Source organism: Lepidochelys kempii, chromosome 1 (assembly GCF_965140285.1).
Source record: "Lepidochelys kempii isolate rLepKem1 chromosome 1, rLepKem1.hap1, whole genome shotgun sequence".
NCBI classification, from domain to species: domain Eukaryota; kingdom Metazoa; phylum Chordata; order Testudines; family Cheloniidae; genus Lepidochelys; species Lepidochelys kempii.
Window position 1 is genome coordinate 339,183,697 of NC_136380.1, and position 24,294 is coordinate 339,207,990.

Below are 24,294 nucleotides of genomic sequence, written 5' to 3' on the forward strand. Positions count from 1 at the left end.
TGTCTGTTGGAGCAGCATCTGCATTCTACATATCCTCCTTACTCCCACCACCACCCAAGGACATAAAAGGCAGAATGGGCCCAACCGTTCCTCAGGTCCTTCTTGCAGACCGTGGCAGTGAGACTGAACTTTCACAGCGTCCGCCTTCTTCACTGCACATTGTGCTAGTATAGTTAGTTAGTGGGCCTACTACTTAGTTGTTCGTTAGTGCCGGTTGTAAAAAAACAAATGACATTATATTATATTTCTGTTGCATAATTTTTCTTGAGTAAGTTTCAGTTAGGCTACACTACACCCAGCCTCCCATTCGGGGGTGCTAGTAATATGGCAAAAGCTAAATGGCTGGGATTCAAGACATGTCCCTCATGCAAAACTTCGATGCCCGTGACGACACACACTTCTGGTGCCTGCTTTGCCTAAGAGAGAGATACAGCCCCAAGCAAGGCTCCATATGTTTCCGAGTTCTCTTCGAGAAGGGGCAAGCTAGAGAAGCCCACCTGAAGCCGCTACTTGAGAGCGCAGTACAAGCCTCCTCGCAGAGTGAGAGGAAGGTCAGAGCTCAACCATAGTCACCTCGTCATTCCCTTTCCGTTAGTACCCAGTATCCTCAGATGCCATAGCCTCCATAATTCCCTTGTTAGAGCCTCAAGACCGATTCAGTTGTCTTGCAGGTCAAGAGCCATCTTTCCACTTATCTATTCATGCAGCCCAGAGGAAATACCTCAGATTTCTAGCAGGATCATTTTATTACTGGTACAGGATGGTGACCTCTGGTCTCTCCATAGCATCAAAGGTATTTATGAAGGATTTGGCACTTGTGGCAGCTCATCTAAGGAGGCAAGGTAGCCAGGTCTACACACACCTCAAAGACTAGCTGGTTTGAGGAAGATAAACCCCACAGATGACCACTTCTATCCAAGTAACTTTAAAGCTCTTTACTTCATGGGACCTCACAGTCAACAGAAAGAAGTCCACACTAATTCAGACTCAAAGCACAGAGTGCATAGGAGCAGCACTAGATTCCAGGTCAGCGAGAGTTTACCTTCCACAGGAAAGATTCTTGACAATAGTAAAACCTCACCAAAGCACATCAGTAAAAGCATGTCTCAGATGTCCATGACACATCATGCCTATGTGACACAGTTTGCCAGAATTCCCCTATCCTCCATGCAAGAATGGCTGAAATTAGTGTATCTACCCAGTAGATATCACATGGAAATGATGGTTGTGGTCTGAAGTCTTTGTTAATCTGGTGAAAAAAGCTTTTTTAGGTATGCAAAAATTCTCTGCACATCTGTCTACCAAGACTGGTGACAGATCTCCCACTGAGGGATGGGGAACTCCTCTAGATTATCTCTGAATTCAGGACCCATGGTCTCTTCAGGAAGCTCATCTCCACATAAGCATCCTAGAGCTCAGAGCCATCTGCCTGCCATGCAAAGTGTTCCTGCCTCTTCTCCATAGATCCATAATCTAAGAGTTGACAGATAACACCACAATCATGCATTATGCCAATAGATGGGAGAGCATGATGGCCTGACAAGGCAGAGACTACTTGGTGCATTCCAAATCAAATCTTACCAGTGGCTCTGCATCTTTCCAGCCTTCAAAACACATTAGGAGACCAACCCAGCAGACCGTTCTGAGAGACTCAGTCCTGCAGAATGCCTTTTGCAAGTGGGGATTCCCAGAAATAGACCTATTTGCCACAGACCAGAATAACAGGTGTCAAACAGTTTGTTCCAGAGGGGGTTCTAGCCCAGGATTTGACAGATACTGTTCATATCCCTGGTACTCTGGGACTGATGTATATCTTTGTGCCAATTCTCACAATACCAAGGGTTTTGAGGAAACCAAGACAAGACACAGGACTAATTATTACAGTGATTGAGCTCTTTACGTCTATCTGTTCAGTTTACCAAAAAGAAGACTGAGAGGTGAATTGATTACAGTATGTGAGTACCTTCATATGGAGAAAATACTAATGGCCCCTTTAATCTAGCGGAGAAAGGCAAACAAAAACTAATGGATGGAAGCTGAAGCCAGACAAATTCAAATTAGGTATAATTCTGTTTTAAAAATAAAAATAAAAAAGTGATAAACCATTGGAACAAACTATCAAGGCAAATGGTGGATCCTCCCTCTCTTGATGTCTTCATAGAAGACCGAGTAAAGCACATCCTCCGGAAAGGCATCCAATCACTAGTTATTGGGCTCAATACAGGGGTAACTGAGTGATATGTTAATGGCCGGTGCTATATAGGTCATACTAGATAATCTAAAAGTCCCTTCTGGTCTCAAACTCTGAATCATGACAGCTCCAGCATTCGCTGGACAGTTCCATTATTTGGATCTGACAATCTCTCAGTTCAGCCCTCCATCACCTTACCTGCTCAATCTAGTAGTCATTCAGAACAGTGAGATCCTGCACCTGGACCCAGCACTGTTACACCTGACAGCTTCGATGCTGGCTACATGACATCCATTGAAAGAAGCTGCTTAGACAAAGTTCAGAAAATTCTGCTCTAAAGCAGGAAAGCCTCAAGCCAACTTTGCTTTTTAAGTAGAAGAGGTTGTCTATCTAGGCATCTCAGCACTAACTGTCTTACTGGACTACACTCATTTCAGCAATACTGGGCTATTTACTAGCCCTTGAAAAAATCTGGACGATATTAGCACCATCTAGCAGCTACATCTGCACACTGCCCTCCTATTCAGGGCCATACTGTTTTTTACCCAACTGTGACAAAGCTCCTTAAGGCAGGTTTTTCCCTCAGTCTGGGAGCTCAATCCCTCTTGGGAACTCAATATAGTATTAGCGGAGTTGATGGATTCCCCATCTGAGTCCTTAGCCACCTGTTCCATTTACCACAATCTATGAAAACTGCCTTTAATAGCCATTACATTAGCTCAAAGGATAGGAGAGATTCAGACCTTTGGGGTGGGCTCCCTTACACAGTATTCCCTACGGATAAAGTTACTCTCAGGCCTCACCTCAAGTTCCTGCCCAAAATTGTTTCAGAATTCTATAGGAACCAATTTATTCTCCATCTCCTAGTTTTCTTCCCCAAGCCTTCCTGCACCCCAGAGAAGCTAACCTTCACACACTAGATGTAGTAAGGCGACTGTCTTTTTACATTGAGAAGACAAAACCATCCAGGAACACACTCAGACTGTTTGTAGCCTTTGCAGAGAGCATTAATAGTCACGCAATATCCCCTTAGGGATAATCTAACTGCATGAGGACATGTTATAAATTAACCAGGCTAGATCTATTTAGCTATACTGGAACTTATTCCACTACAGCTTAGGCAGCCTCTGCTGTCTGTTTCAAGAGTGTCCCTATTCTGAAAATCTGCAAGGCAGTTATGTGGCACCCAGTTGACACATGCACTGGACACTATTCTTTGTATCTGAAAGCCTCTGGGGAGAGGCTTTCAGATTAGATCTCTTTTGGTAGGGCTGTCCTACTATCCTAACTGGAACTCCTACTACCCCACTCCGACCAAACATAACTGTTAGCTACCAAGAGTAGAGTCCATGCGGACAATCATTTGAAGAATGAACAACTGCAAGTTAATGTAAGGCAAGTTTCTTGGAGATGTGTTGTCCACATGGATTCTACATACCACCCTCCTTGCCAGCTACTACAGAGTCGAACTTCTCTGACATTCTGCTTTAGCAAAGAAACTGAGAGACAGGTGGGCCCACGCTTTCTACTGTGACTAAGGCTAAGATTTTATCAGGGTTATTTTTAGTAAAAAAGTCACAGATAGGTCATGAGCAATAAACGAAAATTCATGGAAGTCGTGACCTGTCTGACTTCTGCTGCTGCGGCTCCATGGTTTCCCCTGCCATGGTGGTGGCTGGGAGCTGCGGTGTTCCCCCTCTGCCCACGGCAGCTGGAAGCTGCAGGGTGACCATATTTCCCAAAGAGAAAATGGGACACCCCCAGCTGCTTGCCTGAGGTGTCTGCCTCCCTGCCGCGCAAAGTCGCCTGTCACTGGAACTCTGAGGAGGGCCCCCTGTCACCACTGTCGCCGGAATCCTGCTGCCATCGCCCCACTGGCTGCCAGCTCCTGAGTCCTGCAGCCCCAGGGACTGAAACTGAGAATGTCACGGAGGTCTCTGAAAGTCACGGATTCCATGATTTCCATAACCTCCAGGACATAAATGTAGCCTTAATTATGATCTCGTTTTGTAGGGTGGGAGTGCACGAAGACATCTAGGGCACAGGCACTGCTCCAACAGACTCTAGTGGACAAAATAATCTGATCTCACATGCATGGGGATGCAGGTGCACTGAAAGTGGAATCCACAGGGACAACACATCTTGAAGAACTAGAGTTACTGTAAGGTAAGTAATTGGTCTTTCTATTCCCTACTCTCACTTTGGCTCATTGTATGACCTTGGGCAACCCGATTAATTTCTGAGGCTCAGGCTCCCCATTTATGGAATGGCAAGTTATCCACCTTTGAGAAGACCTTTTGAGAAGCAAAACACTGTTATAATAATTTGCATATAACTATGTGAAGACATGGACAAGTGACCTGTTCTATAAAGCATACACCATACCTCTAGGAAGCCTTTCTGATCCGGAGACAAATGATTCAGCGGGATATAGGTTTCATCTGTCTCTTGGCAAACCAACATTGCGTGTCGTTGGCTGAATGTTCCTCTGCCAACATCCTGGCCACTTAGTCGGATATTAAACCCTTTATCAAGCAAGAAACAAAAGTAACCTTAAACAATCAAAGTCATAAAGGGAGAGACTACTACTGACAACTACTCCTTACTCAACAATATCACTTCCCTCTATAAAATCCTCTCTGGTTTCGCCTCACTAAGCATATCAAATTAAAGCTTCTTTTTCTAATCATCAGGGCTCTGTGCAACTCTACTCTTCTTTACACATCCCTGCCCTCACTTCTCCCCCACAACTCCCAAGGCTTGTTCCTTAATGGCTCTCTAGGAATCCTTTCTACCATTCTTATCTTTATACCTTCTTCCACTCCACTCCTTACTCTTACACCAAACATCTCTAGTTCTCTTGGGCAAAATCTTACTCCCCTCCTTCAAACACACACACCTCCTATTAAGACTCAGCATGCTCTCTGCACCTCTCCAGGCACGGTCATGTAAATATCTAGATCGATGTGTTTGAACTGTTTTTAGTCTGTGTCTGCATTAGAGTCTTAAGTTTTTTTGAGCAAGTACTGAGATTACTTATGCGATGGTACAGCATCAACTTTACTATCAATTATTAAAATTACTATTAGTTTACCCATGCAGAGGAATAAAATTAGTACTGGGTATCTGCCTTCTACTTTAGAACAGGATGCTCTTGAGCAGAGACCTCCACTAGTGACAAACTGCTTACCTATTTTATAATGTTAAGTGTACACGAAGCCAGAAGCAAACCACAGAATGCATGTGCCCTGCATGCAATGTAGTACAAACCTGAATCCAGGCCTAGGAGGTGAAAAAATTCAGCCTTAAGCTTCAAGTTAAATATATACTTATGGGAAGGAATTTTCCTCCAGGGCAGATTGGAAGAGGCCCTGGAGGTTTTTCGCCTTCCTCTGTAGCATGGGGCACGGGCCACTTGCTGGAGGATTTTCTGCTCCTTGAAGTCTTTAAACTACAATTTGAGGACTTCAATAGCACAGACATAGGTGTGAGATTTTTTTTTTTTTGTAGGAGTGGTGGGTGAAATTCTGTGGCCTGCATTGTGCAGGAGGTCAGATTAGATGATCATAATGGTCCCTTCGGACCTAAATATCTATGTGCCCTGGTCTACACTAGGACTTTAGGTCGAATTTAGCAGCATTAAATCGATGTAAACCTGCACCCGTCCACACAATGAAGCCCTTTATTTTGACTTAAAGGGCTCTTAAAATCAATTTCTTTACTCCACCCCTGACAAGTGGATTAGCGCTTAAATCAACGTTGCCGGCTCGAATTTGGGGTACTGTGGACACAATTCGATGGTATTGGCCTCCGGGAGCTATCCCAGAGTGCTCCATTGTGACCGCTCTGGACAGCACTCTCAACTCAGATGCACTGGCCAGGTAGACAGGAAAAGAACCGTGAACTTTTGAATCTCATTTCCTGTTTGGCCAGCGTGGCAAGCTGCAGGTGACCATGCAGAGCTCATCAGCAGAGGTGACCATGATGGAGTCCCAGAATCGCAAAAGAGCTCCAGCATGGACCGAACGGGAGGTACAGGATCTGATCGCTGTTTGGGGAGAGGAATCCGTGCTATCAGAACTCCGTTCCAGTTTTCGAAATGCCAAAACCTTTGTCAAAATCTCCCAGGGCATGAAGGACAGAGGCCATAACAGGGACCCGAAGCAGTGCCGCGTGAAACTGAAGGAGCTGAGGCAAGCCTACCAGAAAACCAGAGAGGCGAACAGCCGCTCCGGGTCAGAGCCCCAAACATGCCGCTTCTATGATGAGCTGCATGCCATTTTAGGGGGTTCAGCCACCACTACCCCAGCCATGTTGTTTGACTCCTTCAATGGAGATGGAGGCAACACGGAAGCAGGTTTTGGGGATGAAGAAGATGAGGAGGAGGAGGAGGTTGTAGATAGCTCACAGCAAGCAAGCGGAGAAACCGGTTTTCCTGACAGCCAGGAACTGTTTCTCACCCTAGACCTGGAGCCAGTACCCCCCGAACCCACCCAAGGCTGCCTACTGGACCCAGCAGGTGGAGAAGGGACCTCTGGTGAGTGTACCTTTTAAAATACTATACATGGTTTAAAAGCAAGCATGTGAAAGGATTACTTTGCCCTGGCATTCGCGGTTCTCCTAGATGTAGTCCTAAAGCCTTTGCAAAAGGTTTCTGGGGAGGGCAGCCTTATTGCGTCCTTCATGGTAGGACACTTTACCACTCCAGGCCAGTAACACGTACTCGGGAATCACTGTAGAACAAAGCATTGCAGTGTATGTTTGCTGGCATTCAAACAATATCCGTTCTTTATCTCTCTGTGTTATCCTCAGGAGAGTGAGATATAATTCATGGTCACCTGGTTGAAATAGAGTGCTTTTCTTCAGGGGACACTCAGAGGAGCCCATTCCTGCTGGGCTGTTTGCCTGTGGCTAAACAGAAATGTTCCCCGCTGTTAGCCACAGGGAGGGGGGGAAGGTTGAGGGGGTAGTCACGCGGTGGGGGGAGGCAAAATGCGACCTTGTAACGAAAGCACATGTGCTATGTATGTAATGTTAACAGCAAGGTTTACCCTGAAAGAGTGTAGCCACTGTTTTATAAAAGGTGTCTTTTTAAATACCGCTGTCCCTTTTTTTTTCTCCACCAGCTGCATGTGTTTCAATGATCACAGGATCTTCTCCTTCCCAGAGGCTAGTGAAGCTTAGAAAGAAAAAAAAACGCACTCGCGATGAAGTGTTCTCCGAGCTCATGCTGTCCTCCCACACTGACAGAGCACAGACGAATGCGTGGAGGCAAATAATGTCAGAGAGCAGGAAAGCACAAAATGACCGGGAGGAGAGGTGGCGGGCTGAAGAGAGTAAGTGGCGGGCTGAAGACAGGGCTGAAGCTCAAATGTGGCGGCAGCGTGATGAGAGGAGGCAGGATTCAATGCTGAGGCTGCTGCAGGACCAAACCAGTATGCTCCAGTGTATGGTTGAGCTGCAGCAAAGGCAGCTGGAGCACACAGACTGCCACTGCAGCCCCTCTGTAACCAACCGCCCTCCTCCCCAAGTTCAATAGCCTCCACACCCAGACGCCCAAGAATGCAGTGGGGGGATGCAGCCACTCCACCACAGAGGATTGCCCAAAAAAAAAAAAAAAAAAAGAAGGCTGTCATTCAATAAATTTTAAAGTTGTAAACTTTTAAAGTGCTGTGCTTAAAGTGCTGTGTGGCATTTTCCTTCCCTCCTCCACCACCCCTCCTGGGCTACCTTGGTAGTCATCCCCCTATTTGTGTGATGAATGAATAAAGAATGCATGATGAATGAATAAAGAATGCATGAATGTGAAGCAACAATGACTTTATTGCCTCTGCAAGCGGTGATTGAAGGGAGGAGGGGCGGGTGGTTAGCTTACAGAGAAGTAGAGTGAATCAAGGGGCAGGGGGTTTCATCAAGGAGAAACAAAGAGAACTTTCACACCGTAGCCTGGCCAGTCATGAAACTGGTTTTCAAAGCTTCTCTGACGTGTACCGCGCCCTCCTGTACTCTTCTAACCGCCCTGGTGTCTGGCTGCGCGTAACCAGCAGCCAGGCGATTTGCCTCAACCTCCCACCCCGCCATAAACGTCTCCCCCTTACTCTCACAGATATTGTGGAGCACACAGGAAGCAGTAATAACAGTGGGAATATTGGTTTCGCTGAGGTCTAAGCGAGTCAGTAAACTGCGCCAGCGCGCCTTTAAACGTCCAAATGCACATTCTACCACCATTCTGCACTTGCTCAGCCTGTAGTTGAACAGCTCCTGACTACTGTCCAGGCTGCCTGTGTACGGCTTCATGAGCCATGGCATTAAGGGGTAGGCTGGGTCCCCAAGGATACATATAGGCATTTCAACATCCCCAACAGTTATTTTCTGGTCTGGGAATAAAGTCCCTTCCTGCAGCTTTTGAAACAGACCAGAGTTCCTGAAGATGCGAGCATCATGCACCTTTCCCGGCCATCCCACGTTGATGTTGGTGAAACGTCCCTTGTGATCCACCAGAGCTTGCAGCACTATCGAAAAGTACCCCTTGCGGTTTATGTACTCGGCAGCTTGGTGCTCCGGTGCCAAGATAGGGATATGGGTTCCGTCTATGGCCCCACCACAGTTAGGGAATCCCATTGCAGCAAAGCCATCCACTATGACCTGCACATTTCCCAGGGTCACTACCCTTGATATCAGCAGATCTTTGATTGTGTGGGCTACTTGCATCACAGCAGCCCCCACAGTAGATTTGCCCACTCCAAATTGATTCCCAACTGACTGGTAGCTGTCTGGCGTTGCAAGCTTCCACAGGGCTATCGCCACTCGCTTCTCAACTGTGAGGCCTGCTCTCATCTTGGTATTCTTGCGCCTCAGGGCAGGGGAAAGCAAGTCACAAAGTTCCATGAAAGTGCCCTTACGCATGCGAAAGTTTCGCAGCCACTGGGAATCGTCCCAGACCTGCAACACTGTGCGGTCCCACCAGTCTGTGCTTGTTTCCCGAGCCCAGAATCGGCGTTCCACCGCATGAACCTGCCCCATTAGCACCATGATGCATGCATTGGCAGGGCCCATGCTTTCAGAGAAATCTGTGTCCATGTCCTGATCACTCACGTGACCATGCTGACATCGCCTCCTCGCCCGGTATCGCTTTGCCAGGTTCCGGTGCTGCATATACTGCTGGATAATGCGTGTGGTGTTTAATGTGCTCCTAATTGCCAAAGTGAGCTGAGCGGCCTCCATGCTTGCCTTGGTATGGCGTCCGCACAGAAAAAAGGCGCGGAACGATTGTCTGCCGTTGCTCTGACAGAGGGAGAGGCGACTGACGACACGGCTTACAGGGTTGGCTTCAGGGAGCTAAAATCAACAAAGGGGGTGTCTTTACATCAAGGAGTATTTCAGGCAGGACTTCATGGAGGGTTCCAATAAGAAATAGTGCACCTAAGTTATCGTTCTTATTGGAACAGGAAGGTTAGCCTGGCCTCTGATTGATACATGGCTAGATTTACCTCGCTGCACCTTCTCTGTGAGTGACTGCAGTGTGACCTAGAAGAATGGAGTCCCCTAGACAGGGGAGGGAGGGAAGCAAATGAGTACAAAACAAATCTGGTCTATTTCTTGTTTTGATCCACTCCATCTATCTTTTACATCTTTGGCTGGCAGCAGACGGTGCAGAAGGACTGCATGCCATCCACATCTCATGGTTGCTTGGCAGAAGATGGTACAGTACGACTGCTAGCCATCCTCATCTCCTGCCTGCCTGGCAGAAGATGGTACAATACGACTGCTAGCAGTCCGTATCGCCTGCCCGCTCACCATAAGACGGTTCAATAGGACTGACTGCAGGACTAAAGAGAATGACCTGGTCAAGTCACTCCAAATTTAGTCCCTGCGCCCATGTCTGTCCAGGCACTCCCCGGACATGACGATGACGGCTACCAGTCGTACTGTACCGTCTGCTGCCACAAGGCAAGGGGTTGCTGCTGCTGTGTAGCAATGCCGTACCGCGTCTGCCAGCACCCAGGAGTCATAGGGTGACGGTTACCTGAGCGGGCTCCATGCTTGCCGTGGTATGGCGTCTGCGCAGGTAACTCAGGAAAAAAGGCGCGAAACAATTGTCTGCCCTTGCTTTCACGGAGGGAGGGAGGAAACGGGGTCCTGACGATATGTACCCAGAACCACCCGCGACAATATTTTAGCCCCATCAGGCATTGGGATCTCAACCCAGAATTCCAATGGGCAGCGGAGACTGCGGGAACTGTGGGATAGCTACCCACAGTGCAACGCTCTGGAAGTCGACTCTAGCCTCGGTACTGTGGAAGCGCTCCGCCGAGTTAATGCACTTAGAGCATTTTCTGTGGGGACACACACACTCGAATATATAAAACCGATTTCTAAAAAAACCGACTTCTATAAATTCGACCTTATTCCGTAGTGTAGACATACCCTATGAGTAGTCCCATTTATTTCAATGGGACTTAGCTTTAAGCACAAGAAAATATGTTTCAGTGAATCAGGGCTTTATCCTCTGGACCTCCTAGTATCTAACCTACAAGTATAAATGGCACAAGGTGGTCATGGTTGCCTTTTTATTGGAAAAAGATTGTATTTTATTGGGCTTTTATATAGTCACAACTCTTGGAATTGATCATGAGATACATTAAAAAAAACTCTCATAGCATATTAGACTGTCACTGAAGCAACGTTATACTATCTGCTGTCTAGTTGCCCCTTACCTTGGCTGAGTAGTGAACCAAAAGCTAATGTTTCAGCTGTAGCCCAGTCCAACTTCGTTCCTTCCGTCACTTTCTGTATTCTTGCCTGAATATTTTTTAAAAAATAGATCAGTGAATTTAGCTTTGTCATTCTACACCTCATCAGACGTTACAGCTCAACCGAGATAACTAGAAAAATACACAGAGCAACATCTCTAAAGTTTTATTAGTCACTATAACAGAGTGGCTCGCCCCTTTAAGAGCTGGATCCCTGGAACTTGTCAACTCTGTACAATTAGCCCTGTCTGCCACATCTGGGATGAGTTGTGTGGTTTAATTAGAGCCAGCTGGGTATGGACCAGGTGACTCCCCTTTAGCATCAGAGTGAGAGGCTCCTGGAGGGAAGGCCCTGAAATCAGGAGAACTGCTCCAGCTGGGAAGGGCTGGGAATTGCCTGCTAAGGCAAGAAGGACCCTGAGACACCAAGGTAGTTTGGGGCTGTGCCCAGCTGAAAACTGGAGGGAAGACTTTGTTTAGTTTTGAACTTTAAGTTCAAACCGTACCCTAAAGAAGGGCTGATATTGGACTTGACAGAGCCATTTGAGTTTATTAAGAAATCGAGGAGAAAATGAGGTGGTAGGGCACTTGCAGGCCACCAGGGAACACCTGGGAGGAGGCCACTTGCTGACAGTCACCTTAGGCCCTGATCCTGCAATCAGTTCTATGTGGTGGACACATTTGTCCATGCAGATCATCAGTGAATCATGGATCCAATTGCAGGATCTAGATTTTAAACTCCTTGGAGTACAGGCTGCGCTTTTAATATCACAGTTTTTTGTTTATGTTAGTGCTGGGGAAAGATGCCAGATGGAAGATTTCCAGTCTCCAGAGCTGACTAAAACAGATTAGACAACAACCATACAAAATGTTCTCCAAAACACTCCCCTTCCAACATGCACCCATGGATGTTGAGGGAGGTAGGCTAGGTAAGTCTTCTTGCCCATTCAACTCTTGGCCTCCCTTAGGCTGCCTATCAATGCCAATAATTTTGTTATGTGGATGCATTCACTTAGAACTGGAACAAAATAATTTTATACAGACAACTTACTAGCCATCACACATTAGTAATGAAGGTGACTAACAACAACCTGGTGCACGTTTATACTGGGGACCTAGGAAATAGACTCTATATTCTATTACCAATCCCTGAGAGTCTCCCATAAAGTAAGTTTTTATTCCATTTAAGAGTTTTAAAAAGACCTAACCCAAGTTTGTTAAAAAAAATTTATTGATAGAATAAAGGAAAAAACAAAGTGCTATAATTTTGGGGAGATTACCCTGTATTTCTCACACACATACAAAAAATAGTGGTTCAAGTCTTGCAAAGCTCAAATCAGCCTCATCAGGGAAGAATTATTTCTTTTACAAGACGACTTTGTTGTTCTTTAGTTGCATGCTTTGTGGTGTTAGATTTCCCCCGTAACAGGTTTTTTTTTTTTTTGAGCTATGGAATAAGAAGATAGACTTCATTAAGCCTTACAGACCTGTACATGCGTCCTCAGAAGATGACTGTGCATCTGGAGCTCTTCAGGCACCTCCACGGACTTGATGCCAATGAATTGCAGGAGTGGCACAGGCAGGCCTGTATCCCAAATGGTGATCCTAGCAGAGGGTTCCACCATGCCACTCCAGTGAGCTTGCAGGTTGGTTGAAGGGGGGCTATACATCATCATGTTGGCTAGATGATCATTCAGCTTGGAGTAATATGAAGTCTTTATCTCTAATACCTCATCCTCAGTCATGAGCCCACTGGCTATTAGACGCTCTGCATACATGTCTGGGACACTCTTACGGGATCTGTCAGGGAGGAAGTCAAACCCCATGCACGTACACTGTGCCATCACTGTAGTAACAAGGAAATACAACCTTGTTGCTGCCAGATGGCAATATAAACTCATTCCAAGAACTGGAGTGAATGATCTGCTGGGTTACAATCATTCAGATGGAGGCCCTCCAAAAAATAAGGGGCAGAAATTCTCCAGGACAATTTGTGCTATCTTGTTTATTATTGGAGAAGCATCTGTACTGGCAGCTATGGTCAAAAAGAAAGACTCAAAATCAGAGTTGCACTCTAATAATGATAAACTCACAGCAAGGTGAGTTAAGACAAGGAGTCTAAGCCTTCTCTTCCACCATAGTGAACATTGCATGCATGCTCCATCTGAAGTGCCAGAATATACTGGCTAGCACATTTTGAAAAAACTTTTTTGGAGTGGGGATAAAGTTAGGGTAAGTTTTACTGCTCATAAAACAGGATTCTAGCTGAACTGGCAGGAACCAGCTTAAGCAGGCATTGTGTAAGCCTCCCACACACAGCTCTGCCAACGGCCATCAGCCCTGATCTGCAAACCCTTCCCAACCAGTTGTCTGTGTCCTGAATCCCAGACGCTCATGAGCAAAGGGCAAACCAATCAAGAATAGCTACTGGGAAGTTTTAAAATGCAGATGGACTATATTAACTTCTTCTTCAAAGGAGCATCAAACTGCATATTCAAGCACTAACACCATCATCAGTAATGCCCAGTTTCTCTTTAATATGCAAGATGTCTTGACAGTGTGCTCCAAAGAGCATAGCCATGTCCACACTAGTACTGACCCTGCTGCAAACACAGATGCTGGTGCACCATTGCCAACAGCAGGACAGAATGTGCCATGTAAACAGGGACCTTAAATTTCATAGAGGCTTCTGTTACAATTGAGGATAAACTGATCATTACTGCAGCTGGTTTAGGCATGAGTTATACACCTTCCTTTGCTAGCATCAACCTACCTGATGATTTTATACATGCTGGGGTTGGTGAAGAATGGCTCATCGAGTTCATTGTGGCCCCACTGTCTGTAGCACAGCAAGTCTACAATCACATCCCTGCGGAAGTGACGCTGGTATTCAACAGCTAATCGCGTCGCTCGGATGACTTCTTCAGCATCATCACCATTCACATGGATAACTGCACACCCAATTATCTTACCTGAACAGAAGTTCAACATATGGATTTCTGAGTCAAACTCAGGGCAAGATCTAACAAAGTGCTCCCTACCCTTTGCAATCACAGGAGAATGAGCACATGGGATATGCTCACTGGAACCCAACATGTGATCTCTGCTCAGTGCATCAGAGAGAGGCCAAAAAAATCCAGAGAGATCCTGCCCATGCGAGCAGGGAGAAGAGTCTTTGTGGTTGTTACAATCACCTCAACCCTGTGCATGTGTGCAAATGGGTCCACAGTATGGTTCCAGAGTGAAGTAAAGCTTCTAACAGGTTTTGTGCACACAGTCTCTAAATCCTCTCATTCTGGATGGAAACTAAAGCCTTCCCAGGCTGGCAGTCTTTTGGTTGCCTCTTGCTCCAGCAGAGAAACAAAATACAATTTTTAACCTGAAGCAGGGTTTATCTGAAATCTATACAGAATTTCCTTGGTCAGAAGCAGTCCTTCCCCTAATCCACTCATGCTCTGTTGCTCCCAGCAGATCCCAGACAGGTTTGTCAGAATCAAAGTCTTTTCAAATAAGCGGAAGAAAACCCCAAACTCACATTAGAGCTCCCTTCCCTCTGTGTGGCAACTAGACTGTCTAGGCAGAAAATTAGCTAGTTCCCAGCTGTTCGCTTGTACTTCCTTTTAGATGTTCCATTTAGATGTTCCAGGGAAGTTAACATGCTCCTGCTATTTCCCTGGCCCTTCTGGTGATTTTTTTCCTCTCCACATAGAATCCCAGGAGTACCACAGTTCTCTGACCTGATCGCTCTCCAAGGACTCAAATGGGTAATAAACCATGTCACAACCATGTCTTTGTCTTTGTCATGAAGTGCATGAAAACAATTTTTTGTGTTTAAATTATTATTATTATTAGCAAAGTGTATTCTACTCTATTAAGTCCAATTTACCTAATTCATCGTAAGTGTGGAAAAAGATTCCCTGGGATTCATAAACACTATCTGTGAAAATCCAAAGAGGAATTTGTACTTGACATTCACACTGGGGAGTTTAAATTTCTTTTACACAGGTTACATAACCACTTGTGTGGTGACCCTTTTACACATACCAATATCACTACAGTATAGCGACGATCTTCCTCGCTCTGGAGGAGTTGTGTAACCCAGCTGATTATTAACAATCAAATGGATGCTTCCACCAACTCTGAAATGTGGGAGATTAGAGAGTGTCAACGTTTCAGGAACAATCCCTTGACCAGAGAAAGCAGCATCACCATGAACCTAAATTATAGAAGAAGGAGACAGAAAAGGATTTGTTAGTAGCCATGCTGAAAGATGTCACAATGAGAAAAAATTCATTACACAAGATCTTTCAGAGTGATCATACAGCCCTAATAATACCAGTCACTCACTCCCATGCTAATTTGATAGATTTTATATAATCTTTTAACTCCAAGGAAGAGTCACGGCCAGCAACTGTGCACACATTGGCTGATCTGTTAACTGCTCGGAGCAAACCTATAATCTCTTAAAATAGACTTTATCATTACACACAGCATTATAACCTAACATGGTTGGTCAAGTGTGACAGTTGTTAGTCTGCAGTAGATTTGCAGTAAAAGATCAGTGAACAAAATTAAGTCAGTCACCATCTGATACACTGCCCCTCCCCCAAAAATTAAATGTTGCAGGCCAAAATATACATGGCTTCTGTCTGTCTACACTTCAGTAAATAGAGGCATAGAATAGAGATATGGAGAAAGGATAAAAAAGGGATGAAAAAACAAACATAAATGAAGATAAAAGGTTTTTAAAAGGGACTGAGAGCTACTGAAGACCCTAAATGAACAGGAGATACAGGTAGGCTTAAAAACATATTTGAAGAAAATTTATTTAAAAAGTTACAAACAGCCCAGGTTTTTGAAAAAGTTGAAAACACTGGGCTCAATTACAGGTTTGCATTGAAACTGGAGTCTTTAGTTGCAGAGCTTGAATCCAAACATCCCCAGAATTCAGTGTGGTTCATACTGAGGTTCTATTAAAGCCTCCCTCTATCGTCAAAATCATTAAAGATTAGAAGTTTTAGGAAGCTGCTAGGTAAAACCAGGTGAGGGTCTTACCTTCAGATTCAGGATCCGCAGACTCAGATACTCTATAGATACAAACCTAGCCACATCACAATTGAAGAAAATGTGCATGTGAAGCCCTGGTGACATGAAACCTCTGGATTTTCAGTAGTTCTAATAAAACTTTTCAGTTCATCTTTACAAGGGGGCATCACAGATGAGCAGTGTTATTCATTACAAGGGAGACCCCCAGCATTCAGTTCCGTTTCTACTCCTGACCCTGACATTCCTTCTGCAAATTTAGAAATGAACCGTGGCAAGTTTCTGGCATCTCTGAAAGGATTTCACTTCTTGCTCCAGCTGTTTTGCTGCTCTCCAAAAGCCTCCATTTCGCATGGTCCCACTCAATAGCACCAGCTTCATTCCAGTACACACACTAAAGCAAGTGAAAAGGCTTGTCGGCCAATGCTCTGGTCTCATCCCAAGACCTTCAGAGTGTGTCACTGAAAAAGGCTCCTCAGAACCCAGCACACAAGTTTACAGGACATTTGATATTTGAGAATTTAAGTCTCATGCCCTCTTTCTACTTAAATCTTCCCCCCTCAGTAACCAGCTAGCCTCCAGCCATGACATTTCATTCTACTGAAGAAAAAGCTTCTTGGGTCTTCCAGTCTACTTAAGGTGCAAGAAAACGGAAAGGAATGAAATACAGTGAAACTCGTAATAAACAATCACTCAATGCACCAGCAAGTTGCTTAATAATCTTGGTCTTAAACTAAAGGATGAACCAAGTTATACTCAATGATTTGATGCTAATATTTTAACAAGCGTCATCCACAGAAGGCTGACTCTGAATTATTACCAAAAAAAGCCTCTTTAATCTGCACACCAGGAGTATGAAAAACAGAGTGCTCCCTGCTCTACAACCAAGGAAAGCAGCAAATCCACTTTGCAAGCAAACTTGATTCCTGCTGAAGTTCTGTGCCACTGCACAATGCAGAGTTTGCACAGAATTAATGTTCCCCATAGAATTTGTGATTCCACCCCAACCCAGGGCTGCCAGCGGGAGCCCCAGCTGCCGATGGGAGCATCATTATACGGTGTTATTTTGACAAATAAAATATGCAGCATTTTAAAATACTGTGCACAGAGTTTAATTTTTTGGCCCAGATTTCCTCCAGTAGTAAAACTTCTCATGTGTACTTTGGTGTTAAATTTATACTTTGTTTCTGAGAACTCCAGTGCACGTTGATAGGAGAGAAAACCGTTCGGCTTCTGTAATGGGAAATGGACCGGAAGGGAATGAGACACACTGTAAGGGATGATTCCTCAAGGATTATTTGTTTTTGAACACCGGATACTTGGTGCTATCTAGTGCACTCCAAAGGCAAAGGACTTGCTCTTCGGAAGCATTTTGATGAGCCTCTGAAATAAGTTGTCACTGGCAGGGATAGTTCAGAAGTATCCAAAAAAAGGGTGAATTCTACCACAGGCCAGGCTTCAACTAGAAGACAAGACTTTAATAAGAGGATCCTGATTATAATGGAAACCATGTCAAAGGGTCATGTAAGGCATGAGGCTGCCTGTTACTTAACTTACGGTATTTTATATGCCCCACCCTCTTACTATAGTATCGGATTGCCTTAGAATCTTGAATGCCTCAACCCCACCGTGAGCTAAGGAAATACTATTCTTCCCCCATCTGTAAAACTGAAGCACAGACAGTGACTTGCCCAAGGTCACACAGGAAGTCTGTAGCAGAACAGAAAATTCAATCTGGGTCTCCTGAGCCCCAGGCTCATGCCCCAGCTACTGTTCCATCCTTCCTGTCTCTACTGAAGGTAGGCCCTTAAGCTATGTCTACAGTATGGACCATACAGCAGCAGAGCTGTACCACTGCAAAGTCTCCTGTGTAGCAGCTCTATGCCAGCCGGCATAATTAAACTACCCCCAATGGGCAGAGGAAGTTATGTCGGCGGAAGCGTGTCTCCCACTGACATAGCGCTGTCCACACCGGCGCTTTTGTCAGTGACGCTTATATCAGTCAGGGGTGTGTCTTGCCAACAAAAGTGCTAAAGTAGACAAAGCCTTAGTGAAGGTTTCATTACACAGTGGTCATTTTATTCAGAAGGAGGGAAGAAGAAAGTGCACATTGTGGGTGTCAAGGAGATTAGGTGATGAAAGGGAATCAGAGACTCTTCCATGGGAAGTAAGTTTGGCCATTCCCCCCACCCCCAAAGAAAAACAGAAAAATTAGAAGGCAGGAGGGTGTCTAGTGGGAAATCAATTATTAGGGCATGTGTGACATGGGGCTAAGGTTAGGGAAGGTTTTATTTGTACAAAAGAGATGGATGGGTCCGGGTAATGGAATCTGGTGGCAAAATCTAAGGGGATAAACAAAAACCAGCCTCACTGGTATCAGCCATGAGCATCACTTTCAATTCTGCCCATGGCATTTGAGTCCTCCTAGAATTTACTGGGGTTGGGGGGGGGGAGAAACGGGAAAAAAACGTGCATGTCTCATATGCTTCTCAAATCTAGGATGTCCTTTGAAATGCCTTGACATGAACAGGCTACACCTAGTTGTTTCCATAAAACAACTCCTGGAGAAATAAGTTTATGTTTATATAGACCACCCAGCAATGCAGTACAGGATTTTTCTGGCAGCCTCCATATTACATTTGAGGGAGGAAATAAAATAATGTTGGCCGATGTTTTAATTGCTGTAATTAGGATTTTAAAAATTGGTGGACTGAAATCTCTTCCCCATGGTAGTCACCTACCACTGTCATAGAAGGCTTCTTCTAATTAAAATCATCATAGCTAATTAAATCCTCACAACAGGCACAACCCCTACTTTGAGGAAGGGGAACCTGGAGGCACAGAGAGGCTAATGGCCCGATTTTCAGAGATGTTGAGAAATCCACCATAAAAGAATCTGCGGGTGCGCAGTGCTACTGAAAGTCAGACCACACATGCCTTGCTCAAGGCCAGAAGAGTCAAGGGCAGGTCTGGCTCTCAGACCCTTGCTTACAATAGTTACAGAAATGTCAAGATTATTGTATTAACGGCAACTTTTAAGTCACAACAACCAACAAAATAAAATAAAAATTGTAACTTAAGAATATTTTCAAGGTTTAAAACAAACATGTCCTGCAGGTCAGACATTTCCTTTGGTTGGGTTTGCTTATGGCCCGCAACTACTCTGGCTGCCACTAGTTTCTAGGCAATGCCTGATCAAGAGGCCACTACTGCTTATTTATCATAGAATATCAGGGTTGGAAGGGACCTCAGGAGGTCACCTAGTCCAACCCTCTGCTCAAAGGAGGACCAATCCCCAACAAAATCATCCCAGGCAGGTCTTTGTCAAGCCTGACCTTAAAAACCTCTAAGGAAGGAGATTCCACCACCTCCCTAGGTAACCCATTCCAGTGCTTCACCACCCTCCTAGTCTTCAATAAGTCTTCAGCTCAGTCTTCAATAATAGTCTGAGCCTTAAGTTACACTTCAATAACTTCTGAAGGGGGTGAAATTAGGAAAAGAGATGGTCAATTCTTAAGTCTCAGTCAGTGAACTTTGATTACAGAGAGATGGGTCAATGGGTCAGACCGTAGGAATTATTAAAAATTAGTCATACACACGATTAGAGTTCCATTACCCAAGAACTTGCAGAAGTTTGATCTTTTCCACTACAGTGGATGGCAAATTCAGAGAGGCTTGATCATAGAATGGAAAAAGATTATGCAATATTTTCCTCCCCCCTTCTTACAAAATTGATAACTCTCTCAAAACTGCTCCAGATGCTGGAGTCTTTTCCTTTCCTCAGACTTGTGGTTTGGACAGAATTTCTGAAATTATCTTGAAGTTAGAACGCAGCTGTGCTGAGATCTTGGGAGGGTAAGAGATGAAGATAAAAGTTGGTTTAACAAAAAACAAACAAAAACTCAAGCCCCCATAAAATGTCAAAATTCTTAGGAAATGCTCCTTGTCTAAGCTTAACTAGAGGTGAATGCCCTGCAATCCTGGCCAGAAGTTACAACTACAGGAAAAACAAATCCTTTAAAGAGGTTTAAAACAAAAAGTAGATGAGTGGAAGCTGCAAGACACATAAGCCATGAGCCCAAGACACTTAAATCAACATATACATATGGTCAAAGACGCATTTATATCTAAAAGCCCATTATGACTCAAAACAAATAAATTCCCACACCAGAGCAGAAATGTAGCCCATCTAGACCAGTTCTCATTTCCTGTAGTGGTTCATGCCAGGTGCTTTATGACCTGTCCAGACTACAGCTGAAACCATGCTAGCAATAACTGTATTTTATAGTCTTACACTATGGACAGGAATTCCCCCCGCCATTTATAACCATATTTCAATGAGATTATTATAGGTTACCTCAGCGGTCTAATGGTATGTCACAAGGCTTATCCCACTCATGAGAAATGGTCTGTATGCTGATATTGGAATGAAATACGTATCAGGAGGCCATATTTATGGACTTTAAACAGCATGTGTCAATGAAAGAGGGAGTCAAGGAATGCGAGGTGAAAAACTGATAACTCTCAGGCATAAGAGATGGAGAAGTTTGGGGGATACTTACATGTGTTTATCTCCCAAATGGACCCTTTTTACAATCTTGGGATACAGAACTTCATCCAGAAATTTTGTGAAGGAAGATCTGGAGACCTTGGAGAACTAGGTTCACTGTCAGTCTCACTGCCATTTTAGCTATACTGCTTCCCTTTCACCATCTATAACCAGCCATAAAACAGAGAGCAGGAGCCAGCTGCCAACTCCCATGCCAGTACTGCTGCCCTAGCCAAAAGCAAGTGAGCAAAGAGAACTAGAGCAAGCCAGCCTTGAGATTTCTACACTTATCACTGGGGAGAGAAAATAACTTGCAGGGAGCTGTGCAACAAAAACCCTGAAGTGAGGCTCTAAGACCAAGACTCTGAAAGAAGAAGAGCTTTATACCTATTTTCTCCCTCTTGACTGGCTGAGTGCCCCCAACCAATAACCACTGTAGTCCTATGTTCACTTTATTTTTAGTGACTAACCCAAACCCCTGTTAAAAACCACCACATGATCATCAACATAGCAAAGCTATTCTAAGCCTGACAGCAATCCCTGACATGGGAGTTGGCTTGTGTTGAACAGAAGTGGGTAGAAGACCTGAGACCACTACTAGGTTAACGGGCTGGTTGCTCCCTGAACACCTTTGTTTTCAAGAGGAGAAAGAGTTACACGTTTAAGTTTATGAGATCACTTTCCTTGTTACCTCCACAAGGAGAGGTATCACAAAGAAGGCCACACAAACAAGGGAGTTTTCCATATCCTCTCTAAACTGCACGTGGAAAAGTGCAATTTTCATCAATCCAGTAGAGCACTGTACAGCGTTCCCAGTTTTGCAGAATGTGCAAGGGGAAGGAAAAAAAAAAAAAAAAAAAGTGTTACATGGTTCAATTTGGAACCTGAACTTCACACCAGAGTGACCATGAGCTAATGCAAGGGAAGGAACGGGCCAGTAAGCTCAGGGGCATGTTTTACCAAACAAAATGCAAGTAAGTTTCCTGTTTAAGAAAAGAAAAAAGTTCAACAAATGCAGTTTTGTTGGAAATGTAAATGAGGCCATTCAGTCCCAACAGTATCTTAACCTCTCTTTTCTGCTTTTTTCCAAACAGTCCATCAATCTCCCACTCCAGAAGCAAAACTGAGGCATTTCTTTTATTCCAATTATTTCCCCACTAATGCCTTCCATGTTCATTGCTCTTGGCTTGAAATAGTTCTTCCCCAGTTCCCTATTTACTCCTAGTTTCTAAAAGTCTAAGAGCAGAGTTCTCAGTTTTGGACTCAACAGAACGGAGAAAAAAAAAAACTCTTACTAGCTTTGACGGTTTTTCACAATTTCGATGCAGTTCTGAAGGAGAAAGAACCCCTTTCGGTAGCCAGGAAAGATTTACCAGGACAGTATAGTGCTGAGACTCCCCCCTCACCACAACCACATACTCTAATGGCCAATACACACTGCAGTGTTTGTTTTTCTCCAAGGACATGTTTTCAGAGGCTGGGAGATTGAAGGTTCCTGCTTGGTTCTATTTCACGCTCTAATCACCCTGATTAGAAACAATGGGTGAGCATGACAGTTTAAACTGCAAAAAGTGCAAAATGGCCATCAGGGAAAACAGATGTGTGCAGCTTTCAAAGCATTCTTACTAGCAAGAAGACTACTAGAAAAACTACTAGACTACTAGTACAGATAGAGATCATTGGCTTGGAAATCTTAAAACTGGGATGCTTAAAAATGCCAGCTGCATTGTCATCTGGAGATCTTCCTTTTTCTAATAGTGAATAAACCTAGCTCTTCACCTTTCCTCTGATTTACAAACTTTACACCAAGTATCATCTTTCATACTCATTTGCGAAAATTTGTTTGAGCTCTCCAAGTACCTGCAGGCAGATAACTTTGTCTCCAGGTTGTGCGGCACTATCTAGCGAGTAATCTCCATCAAGAAGAGACTGTTGCCTTCCGCGTGTCTTGCCAACCGCCACTGGATTAATTGCTTCTAGATGTGATGGATTAGGCAACATGGTGACATGCAGAGGGCGGTGTGAACCAAAGTCTAGATCTACAGAGGATGTCAGGTGGGACAGGACATCCCCAATTGCTGGCGAATTCTCTGGAAACTCACTTAAGCCACGCATTTTACGGAACATCAACTGCACAGAAATAAGATTAGTTATACAATGCACATTTGTATTTACGTTACAAATTTTGGAGATATTTTTGTTTGTTTTAAGTCACACACTTTGAGGTGAAGTCCTATAACCCTTTGGACCTTGCCACTTAAGCCCTTTTGTTGCAATTCTCTAAGTATTTTCACAGGGAGATCTGCAGAGCCCATGGCAGGAAGAAGTATGTGCTCACATAGGTCAATTTATCACTTGTACTCAAGCGCTGGCAATGAGATATTTTCTTGCCAAATAAACTTATTACACAAAAAATCTGAGTAAACAGCAAGCTGCTGCTAGTAAGACAAATCTGTCCCTTACCTCAGGTGGAAACTGAAGCAGCCCAGTGAGGAGATTAAGCCTTCCTCGATGAGGCATTCCAAGAATGATGTCTGTCACCCCACTGTACACGCACATCTTTAACAATTCATAGAAAAAACCCATCATGCTCTCTGCTCCTTCACCACTGTAACGTTTCACTGAGGCAAACTTGGTGGCCAAGAAGCGGTCAAACTCCTGATAGAAACAGAGTATGACTACAAGTCATTTAACACAATATTGAACAGTTACACAATTCTATGCAGAATATAAACCTGGACAAAACCCCAGCTCGTCTCAGCAGATCTTTCTCGCCAACTAGCACCACACCCAATCTAGTAGAAGAGGCTACGAATGAGATCAAATGAGAGATCAGCCACTGTCTGGTTTTATGTTAGGATGTGAGAACATGCATTTGCCCCCTGAACACATACATGCATCAGGAGGTGTAGGAAAAACATGACACAACGTGGAGGGAGGCAAAGAGGGCCAACTTGTTCAATCTGAAAATGGTGTTTATAGCAAAGTTACTTATTTCACAGGGGCATTAGGAACCCAAGTTCGTTAGCATTCATAAACCCCTTAAAGATCCTCGGATCCAATATGCAATATATTATTTTGATTAGTATTATACATGGCCCTGGGTGCTCAGGCACAAGTACTGTTGAGATGGAACAGAAGAGGAAAAGACACTCAGTTCTATGTCTAGTTTTTTCCCCTCACTAGTTTTGTACAACAAAGTTTTGGGAGAAACCTTAAAGTGTAAAAAATTCCCGCAGTGTTTACAATTATGGATTGAAAACATATCGCTATGTCTATGCTAGAGACCTTACAGCGGCACAGCTGTACCAATGCAGCTGCGCCACTGTACGATCTCTCGTGTAGCCGCTCTGTGCCAATGGGAGAAAGCAACCGCTGCTCGTTGGGGGTGATTTAATTATGTCTATGGGAGAGCTATGTCAGTGGGAGACGCTCTCCTGCCAACATAGCGCTGTGCGCACTACCACCTATGCCGGTGCAATTTATGTCACTCGGGGGGTGGGGGGGGTGTGCACACGCGCGTGTGTGTGTGTGTGTGCATGCGCGCAACAGCCTCAGCATCTGGCTGGCTGGCATTTGTTTGTAGTTAGCCAATGCTCAGCAGCCTCGAATTTAAAATTCCTGCAGTGTTTACACAAAAGTGCAGCAGGAGCAACGTTTCCTATACAATCTTCTCTAGACCCTGAGCCAAAGGAAAATTTGCAATTGACCTCAGTAGGGTCAGGAAAAAACCCGATTTTACTAATTCCCTTAATGAA

The 24,294-nt window shown here is 44.5% G+C and overlaps 1 protein-coding gene across 2 annotated transcripts in view; it reads right to left on the minus strand.

Moving 5' to 3' along the window:
- DHTKD1 (dehydrogenase E1 and transketolase domain containing 1) overlaps window positions 1-24,294 on the minus strand; it is a 49,183-nt gene that overhangs the window by 12,887 nt on the left and 12,002 nt on the right. For both annotated transcript variants that reach the window (XM_073328752.2, XM_078851184.1), the window contains exons 4-10: window positions 23,000-23,194; window positions 22,397-22,666; window positions 14,989-15,160; window positions 13,718-13,916; window positions 12,432-12,744; window positions 10,909-10,993; window positions 4,577-4,716 (exon numbers count right to left, since the gene is read on the minus strand). In XM_073328752.2, coding sequence (XP_073184853.1) covers window positions 4,577-4,716; window positions 10,909-10,993; window positions 12,432-12,744; window positions 13,718-13,916; window positions 14,989-15,160; window positions 22,397-22,666; window positions 23,000-23,194 — 1,374 coding nt within the window. The remainder of the gene's footprint in view (window positions 1-4,576; window positions 4,717-10,908; window positions 10,994-12,431; window positions 12,745-13,717; window positions 13,917-14,988; window positions 15,161-22,396; window positions 22,667-22,999; window positions 23,195-24,294) is intronic.